Source organism: Periplaneta americana, chromosome 12 (genome assembly GCF_040183065.1).
Source record: "Periplaneta americana isolate PAMFEO1 chromosome 12, P.americana_PAMFEO1_priV1, whole genome shotgun sequence".
NCBI classification, from domain to species: Eukaryota; Metazoa; Arthropoda; class Insecta; order Blattodea; family Blattidae; genus Periplaneta; species Periplaneta americana.
Window position 1 is genome coordinate 34,573,357 of NC_091128.1, and position 19,430 is coordinate 34,592,786.

General features: G+C 34.9%; 1 protein-coding gene across 13 annotated transcripts in view; it reads right to left on the reverse strand.

The window, feature by feature from the left end:
- The window catches only part of LOC138710224 (zinc finger protein 845-like), a 67,324-nt gene that overhangs the window by 12,568 nt on the left and 35,326 nt on the right, over window positions 1-19,430 (reverse strand). For 6 of the 13 annotated variants that reach the window (XR_011335183.1, XR_011335184.1, XM_069840894.1 and 3 more), the window contains one exon: window positions 16,631-16,713. Coding sequence is in view for 10 of the 13 variants with exons in the window: in XM_069840894.1 (XP_069696995.1) it covers window positions 16,631-16,713 (83 nt within the window). In the remaining 3 variants the exon portion in view is untranslated. Of the gene's footprint in view, window positions 1-13,677; window positions 15,794-16,630; window positions 16,714-17,860; window positions 18,984-19,430 lie in introns of those variants that run through there. The other 7 variants (XM_069840888.1, XM_069840884.1, XM_069840887.1 and 4 more) reach the window with 3 other exon arrangements.

A 19,430-nucleotide genomic window follows, 5' to 3' on the forward strand; every position in this document is an offset into this window, starting at 1 on the left:
TTCTTTTTGTCTTTCAAGGAACTTCCTAAATATTTCTATTAGTTTTCGAGTTATGGCCAAAATATGCACCAGGAGAGTACTACACAGCACCACCTGTTGGAAGTTTGTCGCTCATTCTCCGAAACTTAAAATGTTCAAATTATTTCCCTCGTAACTAAAAAAACTATTAAACATAATTGCATAAATTTTGCATGATTATTATATACTCTATGTCGTGTTGTATATAGGTTATTATATATGTTGTACTATGGGGATTAATACATTTTTCCTATTATTAATAGAAAAATATAAACAAAATATTTTTTAGTGGACATTTTCAGAAAAATTGAAATACGCTGCAAATAATTTAATGATACTGATTCACGCTGTTGTTACAACATATTGGAATAGCCCAGACAAAACACATTTAATAGTACATTATGCAACGAGCCTGTAATGGTAGTATTTAAGACGCAAGTATGTTTGTTTATGAAACGAGCGCAAGCGAAAGTATTGATTTTTTCCGAGACACGAATGTCATTGACCTTGATATAATCTAGAGAATAACATGAACATTAATTAGGCTTGATATAATCTGGAAATTGATTTAGAATTGAAAAACGAGATGACAAATTGAATTTATTTGAATATTATTTACAATTAACGCTAATTATTATAGTAACAGAACATAACCTTCCGTGACAGTATTGGATTTCCAGCCTCCGTGACTTTTCGCTACTTGTCTTTCGATTGCATATCCGAGAATAACCGATACTTGCGGTTTTATAATGGTACAATGGTGATTTCTCATTGGCTGAACAACTGAATTATAACGAATAGGTGTACTTTAATGAGGTGCATTAAAGGGCTACTACCAGGTGTATAATTACATTTCGGCATGGTCGAACATAAAATATTTTTTTAAAAGTGGCAGGAAGGAGGGAACTGGTGATTGGTTGTACAAAAAATGCTAAAATTTTGAAAATTAAAAAAAAATGGCAAGACATCCAATTAGTAGGTAGTTCTTGTAAATGTAGATGTGAAAAGCTCGCAAATATTGAACTTAATTCAATAAGGGAGACTTGAGAAAATGAAAACATTAATTTACGTAGTTTTCGTGCGTTCAAGCTCGAAGTTCTCACCTAAATATCAACAACAGACAAATATGATTTATTTTTATAATTTTATATTGATATTATTACATCACTGACTAGTAACATACTTCATTCATCAGACCTGAGATATATGCAATAATTGTCCTTTTCTAAAACATAACTTCAAGTGAGATGTAGTGCCTGATAATAGATGTATTAGCCACCAGAGATAAAAATTTTGAATGTATAGTTCAAAATGACGACGTGTATGTGTATCTTGGAAGACGTTGTTAATGAAAGAAGTAACTTTAATTATGGAGAAAGATCAATGTGAAAGAAGGATAGTTAAAGAAAAGAAAAGTCCATAATGAAATGCAACCACTAAAATTAAAGAATGCTGCAAATGAAAAATAAGAGGTAATCTATTAAAGAACAAAAAATTACTCAAGAATTTATTAGAACAACGTCTCAGTCTGCTTGTTTTCTGCGAAAATTATTGCAGTATCACAAGGAAACAAAGTAACAAATACTGAGGCTATAAACCTGGGAACGCTCTGGAAGTAAATGAGAAACTGAAGAATAATAAATCCCCCATATCGAAAGTTGCAACTCTTGGACCAGTCGCACACGTACTGTACGGAAGGACGAAACTGCCAGTATGTGGCATAATGCTGATATCTGTCCAATTCAACAAAAACGAAACAAAAAAATTTGTGCCTTCTGGATTCCAAACTGTTGTTCATTGCATCCAACTACAATCAACCTAAAAATTTATATAAATTGTTGTCTTGCACACAATGAAAAATGCTGAAATAATATGAAGCAGCTTTGCAAGAGAAATAAACAAACTGATTATTTAAAAACAAAAGAATGAAGAATCTTTTTTCTGAATTTATACATTGCACTCCACTGAATTCATAAATTTTCAAAAGTTTTTGATACAGATGATAAGAGAATATCTATTATATATTTGAAAAGAATTTCGAACTCAATGGCCATACGTATTAAGAGTGCACTAAAGTACAAAGAAGTTATTAAATTTTATGCTGTGATAGTATGTCAAATTTGTTACAGTTGTGGAAACTAAACATATGCATTACAATGATATCTGAGAAATGAAGTCGCAACAACAGCAGTATTGGTAATATTAGAAGTGCTGTAGTAATGGTAGTAGTATTAACCTGCTCCAGGTCGCTGTACAAGCATTTTGCTAAGTATGAAAATCAAATGACAATCACATAAAATGGAGGGGGTTGCAAGTTTGTATCTCTTTCTAGATGACTTTATGTAAGTGTTGGCTACTACCAGCTAGAATATTTTTTTTCGAACAATACTGCTGCATTAAGCTAAATACCACATCTCCTCCAGATCTGTTTTTAAGAAAATCACAAAAACGCGTTTGTGTCCATGCAACAATGTTGCACTGTATTTTTATGCAACATTTCGATGTATTTTGAGTTTGTGAGAGAAGGAAAATGTTTTGGTGTTTAATTTAGGCAGTATATTTCCGCCAAATACGTAGAAATGGAGATAAGGTGTTTTGGCTTCTTAATTGGATTTCGTTTTTAATATGAATAGGATAAGTCAGTAGCATGTCCATGCGAGATTAATTACGTATGGAGGCATTTGCAGGCTTACGATGGTATAAGCTCAACTTTCAATTTAGAATATGTATTAGTTCATTATTGAGTAACATAATTGACAAATACAAATTATGAAACAAATTTTGTTACACTTACTAACAAGAACTAAAATGACATGTTTTGTACGCAATCATTTTCAAATAACACCAAGGTTTTAACATGGGAAGAACATTAATGCCACTTTTGTTACAGTTTTAGTCAATGGTATGGCATTTTAAAACAACATATATTTAAAATAAAACTAATAATATTTTGAGCTTAAAGTCAGTACAAAAATGCAGTAATCACTAAGAACAATGCTTTTATTATTGTTTTAATTACTCATAGTTCACGTACAGGTCTAGATTTCTGAGGCTTGAATATTCAGCATATTTTTTTTTTTTGTTTTCATGCATAAGAGGTAACAGCTTATATATTATATCCAACTTGTTCCAGGGGAAAATCCATAGCATTTGTTAGTACGATTAGGTAGAATTCCATTACCCACTGCCTTGGTGTTTAGGAAGACAAACTGTCTTACTGCTTCGTAATCATTGTAGCTCATTCTATAAAATAACAAATTACTGCCCCTGAAGCATATGGGCAAAGTGTAGGTATGATTTCAAGAACTTTGACGATTGTGTGAAACAATGGAACAGTGGGAAAGTAACAAGTGAAGCAATGGAAATTAGCAACTTCTCAGATTGGAAATCAGAATGCGCAGTGCACACACTCAATAAGCTATCTCTACTGGCCCGGCACTTCATGGCATAATGGCTGTGCGCACTCAAATAATTTTCATTTTATTCTTTTTCCTTCTTTTGCATCTATGCAGTTAGTAAACAGAGGTAAGATATTGTCGCGTTTAATTCTCCTTTTCAAATGAGCAGGAGGATAGCAATGAGAATATGGTAAGAAATACTCATAGTATGAAATATGGAGTTTGTTTCATTTATCATTTCATTTTCAAGGCTTCTTTTATGGTGTAATGATAGAGTTAAAATAATGCTATCTGAAGAATGATGCTGCTAGTCTTGATTGTGTGACTATCTCCACATTTCTCTGTGGTTCATTGTTCAGTTCCAACTTCTGCTCAGTAAACATAAGAAGCTGAAAGCTATAAAACCGTAATTCCAGACAGCATAAGTAGGCTACTTACTGCATTTTCGCTTATTTGGAGATACTGTTGATTTGCTTCATATTGGGATTTAGGGCATAAATAAAACGTCATTTTTTTCGTGAAACTTTTTTACTTAAACACAGAAATGTTACCCTGCTTCCATAGGTATACATAACTCAAATTTGAAAAAAAAAAAAAAAAAAAAAAAAAAAATGGAGTTACGGTATTTTTGCTTAGCACAGGAGAATACACGGTATCTGTAGAGAAAATACTTGTCAGACCAATAGCTAAATTATGATGGAATAATTACTGTCATGCCTTTGTAAACCCAGTGGATTTCTGATCTCATTCAGGTCTATTATTTACTTTTAAGAGATCCAAATCTTTCCTTGAATGCAGTTATTTCGCCAGACAAAAGACCTCTTTCTGAAATACATAAAAAGGCTCAAGTCTTAAGAAAACGTGTTCTCACTTCTGCCCGAAATTTCATCCCTTTCAAAAGTTACCACATGTAAAATCCAATGCTGTGCTAGCCTTGGCAAAAAGCCAGGTATGTGACCACCCAAACGATAGGTCTACTGCACGAGTATGTGACAACATCCGCTGAGTTAATAGCAGTGGCGTAGCGTCAATGTAAGCTAAAAAGCTCAGCTTCCCCAGTTAATAATAATTTCATAATAAACCTGCAGTTTATGGACAAAATTACTTATTAATTTTAATAGAGTTTATATTTATGCGTTAAATATTGTGATGCGGCAGCTCAGGATGATTTGTGATGCAGCAGTAAACAAGAAGCCTGCACACACCAGCTTCCAAGCAGACTGGTTTCTTTCACTCATTCTTCTGTGTAACCCACCCCGCAGATATTCATCTCTTTCTAACTAAGGTCGCAAGGCACGGAAGAAGCTAGCTTTTACATTGAAAGTTTCTGAGTTATCCCTTTCGTGAGTTGTGTTCAGTTGAAGTGTTAGTGTGCATTGTGGCTGATATAATAAAGAATGAGTGAAATAACAGTTCCTGACACCAATTTACTTGAATTTTTAGGACAATTCTATTATCAAGACTGACTTACGAACAAAAGTGCAATTTAAAAAACAAATGACCGTGTCTGTTTGTTAGAGATATGTGTAAACCATGAAATCATATTTTACTACGTACCATTTGAGGTCATGCCTTATTGGTGTTACTTACGATGTTCCAACCAATCTTCGGACTGGTGACTTGACATTGACTACTATTTATTTTAAGGCTATATTTTTGTAATAAGTTTTCTCATATGTACATGGAAGACAACTTGAGTTAGCTTCCCCTGCTCAAAATTTCATGCTACGCCACTGGTTAATAGTAGTACTAGTGCTGTTGTGGTAGCAAGAGTAATATTAGAATTAGTAGTAGTGATTGTGGTGATGTTAGTAGTAGAAGAAGAGGTGAAATTGGAGGCAGTAGTAGTAGTTGTAATAGCAGCAGCAATAGCAGTGGCAGCAGCAGCAGCAGCAGCAACAGTAGTAGTAATAATGGTGGTGTATGCAGGATGCATCATTCTTAATTCTTAGTGGAAGTTAACAAGAACAAAACCATAATATGCAGGTACAAAGAGAAATAGAGAAAAATATATTTAGCATCATAGTGAAATTTTGAGAAGGGATAAGAGGAACAGTAAGGAAAATACTATTAATTATTAATATTATTATTATTATTATTATTATTATTATTATTATTATTATTATTATTACTACTACTACTATCATCATCATCATCGTCATCACTTTTATTGTTGTTAAAAGAAGAGAGACCGAAACATCTATCATACAGGATAACTACAATCATAAGATGTAAAAGTCTAGACTTGTTTTGGAATAAAATGAAATAGTGGGATGTAAAGAGTCTGAAGATTGACTAGAAATGTATTAACAAATCATTGGAATACACTCTCACGTGTACAGGATCTGACGAAAAACACTAATCAAATAAATCATCTGAAGAAACAAAACCCGAAGGCCAAATCTGTGAATGCAGATGTAGGTCTAATTGTGACCATAATATTCTGCTTGCAATTAAATGAAATTAATGCAGTCAAAACACAAGATGATAACATTTTGGAAAACTGATGATTCATGGTACCGAGTGTAACACACCAGATTGCAAAATCATTATGACCAGACTGCACTGTACTACTGAGCAGAATACATTAGCAGAAATATATTAAAGGGCACAGTGTAGTGTATGCAAATCGTAACAATCTATCTGTTTTACTGTGATCTCTGGCAGAAGCAATGGTTCTCAGAGTTTTCATCCAAATCCTTTAGTCCATTCTACTTTTTGGTCCTTTTCCTTGAGTCCTCTTTACATTCATCAACCTTTTTTGTCCTTTGTGTCATTCTGTGCACTTCATATTTTAGTCCCCTTTGTATTTTCGTCCAATTTACATTTTTGTAACACACAATACTTTTAACTTCCTTTATTTTTAGGCAAAATATAATATACACGTATGCTATTAAGGCAAGATATTCAGAAGTGAAGAAAAAAAATTTAAATCTGGAAACTTATATTTCTACAAAAGTGATTATAATCGTGGATGAAAAACAGAGAATTTTCATGCATAACCATGTTCATGTGAGTTGCTGTTTAATTTGAGATATGCAACTATCACAAAAAAGTTTTCATTTCGTCACTGTCTTTCTAAGGAGCATAATTCCTCATAATTCCTAATTCATGATGTATCTCTTCGAAACTGGAGCTTTGCATCGTAAATCTCCACTCTCAACTGTACAATAATATGAACAGAGTGGAACAGAGAAAAAAATTCTGTCCAGCACTGGGATTTGAACCCAGGTTTTCAGCTCTACGTACTGACATTCTATCCACTAGGCCACACCAGATTCCCATCCCGATGTTGGATTGAATCCTCTCAGTTTATGTTCCAACTCTTGGGTTTGCTCTAGTGGTCTACCCTCATGCACTACGTCATAAATGTATGACAGTGGCACAATGTCCACATATGTGCAGAGGTGCACTAGTTTTGAGTGACTAAGTGGCCGGGATCCGATGGAGTAAGCACCGTCTTAAATCACTAAGTGATTATTTTTCGCATATCATATATTATTATGATGTACAGAAGTACATATGATATTTCCGTGCAGAAATTCTGCGTCATCATATGATGAAAGATGAGTGGAACAGAGAAAAACTCTCTCTGGCACCGGGATTTGAACCTGGGTTTTCAGCTCTATGTGCCTACGCTCTAGCCACTAAGCCACACCGGATTCCCATCCTGATGTCGGACTGAATCCTCTCAGTTTATGTTCCAACTCTTGGGTTCCCTCAAGTGTCCTACCCTAATGCACTGTGTCATAGATGTATGACAGTGGCACAATGTCCATACACATGCAGAGGTGCACTCGGTATGAGTGACTTAGTGGATAGAGCGTCAGCACGTAGAGCTGAAAACCCGAGTTCAAATCCTGGTGCCGGAGAGAATTTTTCTCTATTCCACTCATCCTTCATCATATGATGACGCAGAATTTCTGCACGGAAATATCATATGTACTTCGGTACATCATAATAATATATGATATGCGAAAAATAATCACTTAGTGATTTAAGACGGCGCTTACTACGTCGGATCCCGGCCACTTAGTCACTCATATTGAGTGCACCTCTGCACATGTATGGACATTGTGCCACTGTCATACATCTATGACGCAGTGCATGAGAGTAAGCCACTAGAAGGAACCCAAGAGTTGGCACATAAACTGAGAGGATTCAATCCGACATCGGGATGAGAATCCGGTGTGGCTTAGTGGATAGATCGTCAGCACATAGAGCTGAAAACCTGGGTTCAAATCCCAGTGCTGGAGAGAATTTTTCTCTGTTCTACTCATCCTTCATCATATGTTGACACAGAATTTCTGCACGGAAATACCATATGTACTTCGGTACATCATAATAATATATAATATGTTGAACGTGTATTATTCCATCTAAAAACCACCAGATATTTGGGTAATGGGTAGCAAATGCCTTGATTAGTTTAGAATGGAGCCTCTTGACTGCATTACATGTTCATTGCCACTGATTTAAGACAAGGTCATATATGTCCCACTTGCTTGGTGGAAACATTGGACCACTTGGTGGCCTTCCACTTATGTGGGTTGCTTCAATGTATGATGCAAAATAGACTACTTCATGTAAATCATCAAAGGTCTGCATCACATCTTCTAATAGCACAAAAGGCAAAACTGTAAGTTCTAAAATATCGTGTCTGATCTCCAATTGTTCACTGTTTAAATAAGCCTCTTTCAATCCTAGAACTGCAGCTTGATCAAACATAAAACATTTGAAGCCATTTCGTTTACAGAAATCAGTTCAGGTAAACTGGAAACAAACCTGGTGACTTGTGAAAAGGTAGACTTATGTGCCTAATGTCTACTTCTTTTGGACATTATCGCCTTTGCAGCCAATTTTTTTATTTTCCACTACAATTTACTTCCAAACTCTATAAAATGCCATCACATTTCCAACGTTATAAGACAATGATAGAATACTGTAATTGTTTGTTAAAAGAAAGCCTTTATAGTCAAATACAATTCACAATCCATCATTTAACAAACGAATAATCAATGGGCATAGCCCTAACTGATAAGGACATAAAGTAATGAAGCAATATGTATAGGATATGCTTTCTTGGAGTCATTGTTTTGTACGGAACAATATGTGGATGTATTGTACTATATGAATTGAACTGTAAGGAAAGCAACATCCTTCTTCCTTACAAAATGAGTCATGATTAACAGGTGTCACTGCAAGTGCTGATTAAGCATGGTAATCAAGAATGGGCATACAATATATTAAAACATCTTAATCAACAAGACAAAGATGCCATAAAATTAAATCTAATTTCTGAAGAAAAATGGATAGAGTATTTCCAAGATTTATGGACGGAAAGAAATCAAGAGGAGGAAGAAAACATTCTAATAGAGACAGATGAATATATTGACCCAATTACTTATGAGGAGTTAATATATAGTATCAAAAATATCTGTAAGAATGAGAATTCTCCTGGAATTGATAACATAAACAATGAACTAATTAAAGATGCCTCTGAATTACTGCACCATCGATTATTAGATCTATTAAATACATGTTGGAAATTTGGACATATACAGAGGAATGGAGAGTAGCAAAAATGCTTCCAAGACGTTAAGTCCATTGAAACCATGTCCATATGACTTATGTCCTCTAAGATTTTAGTCCACTTTCATTTATGTCCACATTTTATGTGCGTCCATTTTTTGGGTCCATGACTGTTATGTCCACGTTTATTTAAGTCCGCTTTTACTTATGTCCGCTTTTACTTATGTCCACTTTTATTTAAGTCAATTCATTTTGTACCACTGGAAGATGTTCAGGCTGTTTTTGATAGCCCTATAGATAATATTGAGCCTGCTATAATGGATTTAGCATTGCACATGGAAAGAACTTACATCCGAGGAACACCTGCTCTAGGAAGAAGAAGAGCAATGCCACCTAGATTCGCACCTGAAATATGGAACACCTATAATCAGGTTCTGGCAGGACAACATGGAACAACTAACATAGTCGAGGGCTGGCACAATCGCTTTCAGAAACACATCGTCACACAGCACGCATAGGTCTGGAAATTCATGGACTTTATCAAGAAAAACCAAAGGAATAATGAAATTATAATAATCCAATTGCTTAGCGGGCATTTGAATGTGCGACACGCTATTAAAAGATCGTACCTACAAAATTTAAGTCGAGTTGAAGAGATTATTCGGAATTACAACCACTACAACGAAGAAGGACACATCAGAACTTACCTCAAAGCTATTAGTTATCATCTGAAGCTGTATGAAGATGAACAGGCAGAAGAGATTGAGTAAGGAATTGAAGTAAATTTGTAGATGGACAACCATGTCGTGGACGTAAAAATGTAGACATAAAATTTGTGCAATTGGACTAAAATAAAGTGGACATATACTTCAGAGGACATATATTTATGGACATAGTGTAATGGACTTTTATGTAATGGACATAATAAAATGGACATTAAAATTGTGGACATTATAAAAAGAACCTAAAGTCTGTGTTTCAGCAAAAATATGCCCTGTCTTTAAAAAAGGAGACTGACACAACTGTAACAACTACAGAGGAATAAGTATTTTAAATACTTGTTATAAAATCTATGCATCGATAATAAAGAATAGATTAAACAAAATAATAGAAAATGTAATCTTAGAGTTTCAAAATGGATTTCGTTAAGGGAGAGCTTGCTCTGACTGCATATTTACAATCACCCAGATAATACAAAAACACAGAGAATACAATATACCAACTTATATAGCCTTTATAGATTTTGAAAAGGCCTTTCACAAAATTAATAGAAATAAATTATGGAGTATAATGGCCCAGAAAGGTATACCACAACATCTTATAACAGTGGTAAAAAGCATGTGTGTAGAAAATAAAATTGTAATAGAAACAGGATCAAATAACAAGAAGAATATCATTGCAAAAATAAACAAAGGAGTAAGACAAGGGTGCCCCTCTCCCTGCTATTGTTTAACATATTTAATGACGAAGTCGTGAGAACGTGGATGATGGAATTAGATGAACATTTTAAAACTAATAATACATTCTTAGACACATTATTGTTCGCTGACGATCAAGTTTTAATTTGTAGCTCAGAAGATAATCTGCAAAGAGTCTTATTCAAATTAAATATAATAAGTAACAATTACTCTTTAAACATTTCTCCTAATAAAACAAAAGTGTTTGTATTTAGAGGATCGGAAACAATAAGAGCTAAAATTATATTAGAAGAAAAACCTATTGAACAGGTCAACTCCTTTAATTACCTCAGTTGCAACATATCATATTTGAAAAACGAAGACTTTACAGATAAAATAAATCAACTTATTCAATTACATATGCGGTACAATAAGAAGATGTTTAAAGACTACGTGGAAAGACACCAATCTTAAATTTTACAAAGTGGTAGCAGTTCCTATGTTGATGTATGGTGCAGAATTTTGGGTTCTAAATAAGAAAGAAGAACGCAGAATAGAAGCTGCAGAAATGAAATTTTTGAGAGGTGTGGCTGGATATACTTTATGGGATAGGAAAAGAAATGATGACATTCGAAAAGAACTCAAAATATTCAAATTAACAGAAAAAATATCTCAATATAGGAATGACTGGATGGAGCATGTAGAATGGATGGAAGATGACCGCATTCCAAAATTAATTTTGAATTATAAACCGAAAGGTGTAAGGAATGTTGGCAGACTGAGAAGGAGATGGATACAGCAGTTGTAATTCATGAGACCGGAACGAGCCAGTTATGGCTTGAAGCAGATGATGATGATGATGATGTTGTAATAGCACTTCCATATAAAAATAATTTTTGCAGAAATGGGGGCACTGCGTCTTTTCCAGATATTGCGATACTAGCACCATCTGGACATTATCATGAGGACTTTAATTTGATCAAGGCAAACTAGGAAAAAGAAGCATCTTACAAGATATAAAACACATTTGAAATCTTTCCGAAGAGAGAAAGAATGTGCTCATTACATGGATTAAAAAGCTCTCCTGTAAAGTTTAGAAAATGTTGACGAGGCCTCTTTTTCCCATATGCTCTTCAGATACTTATCACCCTGTATTTTAATTATCTGATAGAACAAATTTAATCTCAGTACAATCTTACCAAGTGGTCTTCTAGAAACAACAAATGCTCTACAATATAAATAAACTCATACTACACTATTTCAGATGTTAATTTCTGGCCCATCCCAGGACAGTAAGGAAAGATTTAGCTTCCTCAAAAGGAGACAACTTCAGAATATGGATTCCTCTGGATATTCCCACCCCGAGACACTGTGGGGCTGTTGGATATAAAGGAAAGCAAGGGAGGGGAAAAAAATTACTCGCTACAAAAAATTCTCCTTTAACTTCTTACGCCTTCACTCCTCTTCCTTTCCTCCTTCTCTCTCTTTTTCACCACCTCTCTGTTCTATCATCGGTTTCGTGTACTTCATCTGTGTCGATTTCTTGTATTTCTTCATTTCATTCCATATTCGTTGTTCTGAAATCTCAGAGTAATGTGCAGCAGTATCACAGGAAAACATGTGTTTATAGCGGGAAGAATTTCGAAATTATATACAGGATGTCTCCAACACTTAGGGCAGAGGACTCTATTTTTTTATTTTAGTAGGCTATTTTACGACGCTTTATCAACATCTTAGGTTATTTAGCGTCTGAATGAGATGAAAGTGATAATGCCAGTGAAATGAGTCCGGGGTCCAGCACCGGAAGTTACCCAGCATTTGCTCATATTGGGTTGAGGGAAAACCCCGGAAAAACCTCAACCAGATAACTTGCCCCGACCGGGAATCGAACCCGGGCCACTTGGTTTCGCGGCCATATGTCCACAGGTGTGGACAGAGGACTCTAAACTGTGAGCATTTTGACATAAGGAACCAGTGGTCGGAAATGGGTATTTCAGGAGATATAAGGTCTTGAACAAGTAATAAGTTTGAAGAACAACTTACATCTCATAGCAACTGTTCAAAGTGATGATCACCAGCCTTGATACATCAAGAAAAATGCATGACATTTTGCTCCACTCTCTTAAATATCCCTGGTGTCTATTGTACAATGAGGCAGGCAGGTAAGAATATGTTGCCAAGTGATCATTGATATGAAGTGGGCAGTGTTACAACCACATTCTCTTGCAAACAAGAAGATATTTAATGTTTTATTTCCAAAACAACATACTTCTCATAGCAAGAACATACACCTCAGCGATAACTTTGAGCTCAGAGCAATAACAAATATCACCATGGAAGCGCAAGGTAGTTGTTTGTTATGAAAATTAAAGCAGCTTACAGAAACATCCCTCACATACACTTTTAAGATCTCGTGGCATCCGAAATATTCATTTCTGACCACTCCTTTCTTATGCTCAGTTTAGAGTCCTCTATCATCTGTACAATTTTAAACCTAAAGGTTGGAGATACCTTGTATATGTTGCGAAGGCAAAATAAAAGTATAACCATGAGATGAAATTCTTTAAGCATTAATAAATAACTGCCACATGAATGTAATGTTATTTCAGATACATTGGCGGTTGAGTAGCTAAAAGTCAGAATGTGTTTTAATAAAACGATAATTATTATTTTCCATTATGAGGAACAGAAAGTCTATGACTCAGTGGAAGTCATGTGGAAGGGTACTGAGACAATTGTGGAAAGGTCTTAGCAGGTTCCCACATTAGTAGCATCTTTGAGTGCCTACAGCAAGGGTGTTGGAGTGCTATTGTGTGTTGAATAACCAATCTGGAGTCATTCACAAACATTTTTGCTGTGATACCTGTAAGTTGGTGTCTGCAATGATATAGATGATAGTGTCGCATAGAGATGTTGTAAGAAACAGGTGCACAAAGCACTTGTACAGCAAACACTTAGGAAGGGGTCTTGGTTTATCAATTCTAATATTTCACACTACACTTGGACATCGAATGTGCATCCTAGCATCGGGGCTACTATCCACACCCTGCTTTCATCATGTGTCTCAACATCAGGGCTGCCTCGATACACTGCGAGGAATGAAATAATGTGAGGGAACGAGAGACTCAATGAGGTGGAAGCAGAGAGCTGACAGCAGAAGACTGGTTGGAAGTGACTGGTATACAAGGTAGGAGTGGTGAAGGTGGAGGGGAAGTAAGGAATCCGAATTCTGAAGTTTATACCTCAGAAGCATCAGTGACTCTTTGGATTAAAAAGAGATAGGCACATCTAAAATATACCTTAAAAATAAGTCATGTTTATCCAAAGCTTACCTTGTTATTTTATTTCTTGTAGATCAGTTCTATCCTCCTACTTTTGGCTGAAGCAAATTTCTCTATCACTCGCTTATTGAAGTCTGGAATAGAGTGTATCATTTTCTTCTCAATGGACAGCATTGCTAGTGCGTTCAGTCTTTCGTTCCACTTAGAATTTCTGATGAATGTTTTTATTCTATTTAAAGTAGAAAAGGTTCTTTCGGTTTCCATTGTAATCATTGGAATAGTCACTATGATCTTTAACACCAACATACACTCGGAGAATGTTTTCCACATATTATTGTCGTAGAAAAACTGCAGAAGGGGCGCTGCACCGGAGGCACTACGCAGATCTTCACGACTGTACAACACTTCCAATTCCATTCGCAGTTTTGCACCATTCAGTTTAGGATACAATTTCAGGGTGGTATAAAAATCACTCTCTGGGAATGTGTTGCAGTACTGGGAAAATTTGTCAACAAAAAATAGCCTAGAGGTGCATAAATGATCCGAAAACTTAAATCTGTCATTAATATGATTTGTAATCATATCGCAAACTTCAGAAACAGCCAATCTATTATTTCTGCTGCTTCCATATTCAACGCATTGCCTTTTTCTCAAGGGCTCACTTAAAGATTCTTCTTCATTTTCATACAGTTTACGCACATGCTCTATTGCATTAGCAAGAGACTTGACATATGCACTGACTTTAACAGAATCAATGTCTTTTTTCCGAATGGAATCAAAAAATACGGCAACATGAGGCATAATCTTATGGAAAAAATTAAGCCAATAAACGAACTGGGGATCTGTCAATGTTCGTACAAACCCTGTAGCCTCCGTTGAGGCCTTAGTGTCGCTTCTTTCAGTGTCCCTAATATGTTGGAAAAACTTGATCAAATTTTCTTTGTTATCGAAGACTGTATTAACAGTCCGGTGTTGAAAATGCCACCTTGTTGGTGGGACAGAACCAAGCTTCTCTTGTACAAACTCAATTAGATAATCCATTCTTTTTGGTGATCTCGAAAAGAATGTACCTATCCCTTGCAAATCTTGAAAAAAAATTCTGCTTTTGGTGCAGGAAGATGTGGCACTTTGAAGGATATGATTTCCCTGATGTGCATAGCAATGAACATAATTAGCATTACAATATTTCTCTTTGATCAAATGCTGCACACCACCATTCTGTCCACTCATAACAGAAGCTCCATCGTATGTTTGGCAGATGAGTTTCTCGGGAGATTTTTCAACTCCAATTTCACGCAACTGGTTTAGAATTATTGTTGCTATCTCTGCTGCACTTCTATCCGACACTTCAAAATATCCCCAAAATTTTTCAGTTATCTTGCCCTCGATCTGATATCTAAAAACAAGTGACAATAGAGTTTTACACGAATTGTCTGTTGTTTGATCTGCCTGAATAGATAGAAAGTCCACCTCACTAATTTCAGATAAAATATGTTCTTGACAAATCGACAGAATAGCATCCAGAAGTTCATTTTGAATTGTTGATGAGGTACCTTTGAAGACACTGGAATTTTCTAAATGATCTTTTAACGCATTATCAAGGGCTGCAGTATAATTAATGAGACCTCTAAGAATGCCTGGATTGTCTGAGCCCTCAGTTTCATCATGGCCACGCAGAGCTAATTCGAATTCCCCACAAAACTTAACTGCATCAATGATGCGTGACAAAATGTACCTATTTTTGTCCACAAGCTCGTTATGTTTGCGAACAGATGCTCTATAACCATCATTAAGTTGCTTTCTGATATCGGTTTTTCCCAACACAGCAAAACTCATTTCATTATCTAAATGACGTCTTGTCATACCATGCTTCTTACTTTTGTCAAGCAAATGTTTTAAATCTTTGACACCTGTTTTAGTCCACATGTTTTCCCCACCAAATAAAATACATGGAAAGCAAAACACTGCATTATCCAAAGGACACCCACACATCCAATTCCACTTTTCGTATACAGTTTTATTAAAATTTCTGTTGTATGTTCTGGTTCTATCTTTGAACACTTGATTAATGCAAAGTTCTGGTCTTGGTGGTCCTAATTTCTTAGCTAACACCCGGTCTTCGTTAGTTAAAGCTTTGCTTTTCAAATATTTCACCTGATTCATTTTCCTAAAATAATATAAAAAATTGAATAAGTATATAATAAAAAATATAAATAATATAAAAATAAAATATGATATACACTTGCTCAAAACTAAAACAACTCACAACAAAACCACATGTTTAACACTGCTACCACTAACAAGCACTAAACAAGCATAAGAAGTTACCAGGTCATCTTAACTACTCACCACCTGCCAAACTGAATATGTAGTCTTTGTGGCCTTATTTAAAAAAATACTCCAAGAACCATCTAGCAATCACAGAGATAACTATTTCTAAATCAACGCTACAGTGTGAAACCACAACATTATTGTGACTGAAAGCAATGCTATTACCCATAACCCCCGTCACCTCCCTCAGCTGAAAGTCAGGGGTGATGATAAAAGAATGAGACAAGAAGTCCACACTGGGATGTGAGGCCATTGATATTGCTAAGCTTGCGCACAAAATATAACTTCAAATAAAACTAGTGTATATTTTTTTGGGGGGGTGGAGGGGGAGGAAAAAAAATTATTTCTAATTTCTATATTTTCTCCATGAAATTGATAACATTTAATGGGAGAGCTGCCCCTGCTTAAAAGTAGCAAAGTAATCTAAAAAATATTCAATATTAATCATAAGTTGAAACTTGCTGAGAAGGTATATTCTTTGTATATGTTTTGCACTTCTCAATAGATCTGCATGTTTCTGTTCCATCACTAATGCTGCAACAGTCTCTGTGTATCAGAACACCACAATAGAGTAAGAGATATTTCCTTCTTACAGATTGTCATAGAAGCTAATCATCATTTACCTGAACCAGCGAAACAAAATTAATGCAAAATGAAGATATGCTACACTCACCTCTCAGTCAAGATGTCACATACTTCTATATTTACTTCCGCTGTATCTTCCTCTTTTACTGTAATCACATCATATGTCTCCTCCTGAAAATAATAACAAGAGAAAAGATTGATGCATGCAAACTGAAACGCACATGGACAAAGAAATTAATGTAGTGTAATTAAAACAATATAATGAAATACGCTACGAACTCTCAACATTCGTGATTTCAATAACGAAGTGTATGTGCTTTCATTGTGCACTTCATACAAGAGAAACATTTATTATTCTCCTTTCTCAGGGACATGCAATGATACGATTAATAAACATGCACGAATTTCAAGTGTTGGTTTTTGTATTTGCGTGCTGAGTGGTTTTGGTATTGGAGTTACAGCGAATGAAGAGCTAAAAGGATAGCAGGAGACATTAACAACTATAAACTACGCGTATTAACTTTCTCTTTAATAATTTTCACTCCAATGATGTAATCTTTGCATTGAACATGTACAGGAAATTCAATCCTCTGCAAGCTGAATTTGGAGCATCGCAAGATACTGATACCAGTTTAATGTCCTCAAATTCATTAGAGCACTGTTCACCTCACAAGCTAAAAACACTAAAACAAATTATTTATTATTACTTGAAGATCATTTTTTTAATTATTTTCAGATAAGTTATATAAATGCTTATGATATAATTCAATGTTGTTTCAGTCATCAAACTTATCAAGTATACTGAAGGTTAACCTAACAATTCATTATTCATGAAGTAATATAATGCATTAACGTTTTCGACCATTTGTAGGTCATCTTCAGAAGATTATATGTATAATATAAATATAAATGTTCTGAACAGAAAGTCTAGAGAATATAGCATACCATGTTACAAATGCGGAATCATACAATAACACAATTAATAAAAGAAGTGCATATTAAAAACAAAGGTATATGACAATATATGTTACACTATTCTATTATATTGTTTGTATAATATTGATCACACCATACATGAACGAGCACAAACTGTTCGACAAGTATCAGTCAGGTTTCAGAGCTGGACACAACATAAGCACTGCTCTACTTAAAGTGACCAAAGACATTCATGAAGCAATCGACTCTAATAAAGTAACAATATTAACATTTCTTGACCTTAGCAAAGCTTTCAACTCTGTAAATTTTGACCTGCTCACCCATAAATTGAGAAATCTGTATTTGTCAGAGACTGCTGTGAGTTGGTTCGAATCCTACTTACAGGAAAGACAACATTGTGTTGTATCCGGGAATTGAAGCTCCTCCTGGCTTGACATAACATCAGGTATACCACAGGGGTTGGTACTCGGACCATTGTTGTTCACAATATATGTCAATGATATTACATCTCTTGTAAGGCATTGTAACTATCACTTGTATGCTGACGACCTTCAATGCTACATCTCTTCCTGCTTAGACCGAGTAAATGATGCTATAGATAAATTGAACGAAGACATAGACTCGATTGTGACATGGACAAAGAAACATCTTAAAATCAATCCGAAAGACACAAGCAATTATATTAGGACACAAACGGCAAACCAACGCTGTAAAACACCTTGAAATTTCCCCTGTTAAAGTAAGTACAGTGCATATCCCTTTCAGTTCTTCAGTAAAAAATCTTGGCATTCACATGGATAACAATCATAACTGGGACTTGCAAATCACAGAAACCTGCAGAAAAGTATATCCTATTATCCATGTGCTAAAATGGATAAATGTTCATCTCCCCTCTTGCTTAAAAAAGTCCCTTGTGCAGACACTTGTATTTCCCTATTTTGACTATGCTGACATTTTACTCACTGACCTCTCCAACAACAACAAAACGAAACTTCAACATGCTCATAATTTGTGTGTACGTTTTGTAAGCAATGTTCGTAAATATGATCACATTGCCCCATCCCTGGAAGCAATAGGTTGGATTAAACTAGATAAGAAAAGAAATTTACATTCACTCCTCTTTCTCTTCGAAATCTTGAACTCTTCTATTCCTTCGTACCTGTCGTCCCACTTCACTTACCATTCTTCCCACCATAATCTGAACACACGCTCTCGTCATGAAACAATACTAACAATATCATCCCATCGCACTTCCTCATACTTATCCTCTTTCACAATAGCCCTGCTAAGACTCTGGAATTCGCTACCTGCTAGCATCAGGGACTGTCGAAATAAAATTGAATTCAAACGCAAACTTACTAGGCACTTGGTCAGTAATTGATTTCTTATAAATAGTTGCCTTAATCTATCACAAAATATTTCAATATCCAGTAATTTCATCAATATACAATTTTGTTATTCTAGGTTTAATTTGTAATTCAGTAAATATAAAATATTCTTTGTTTTTCTATGATAAATTATCTAGCTTTAATTAGTGAGGTAATCTTTTCGTAATATGATTTTTATTGTAATTGTAATTGCAAATTTAATACTAATTGTAATTTTATTTGTAATTGTAATTGTAAATTTAATACTAATTGTAATTTTATTTGTAATTGTAATTGTAAATTTAATACTAATTGTAATTTTATTCATCATATTACAGTTGGAATCTCCCTAGGTTAAATAAATAAATACTAATACTAAATACCATACCCATATTATTTACAAAGTCACATGATTAAATGCTACTTGATAAAAACAAATTAAATTGAGAGTTGCGTGCATAAACCGACGTGTGTGGTGACATATTACGTCTAAGTACTTAAAGCTGTAAGTTATGACGTATGTTGTATTACGAGTTTTGATAGGTGTTACAAAGTGTTGTGCTCACTTCAATGTCATCTAATAAG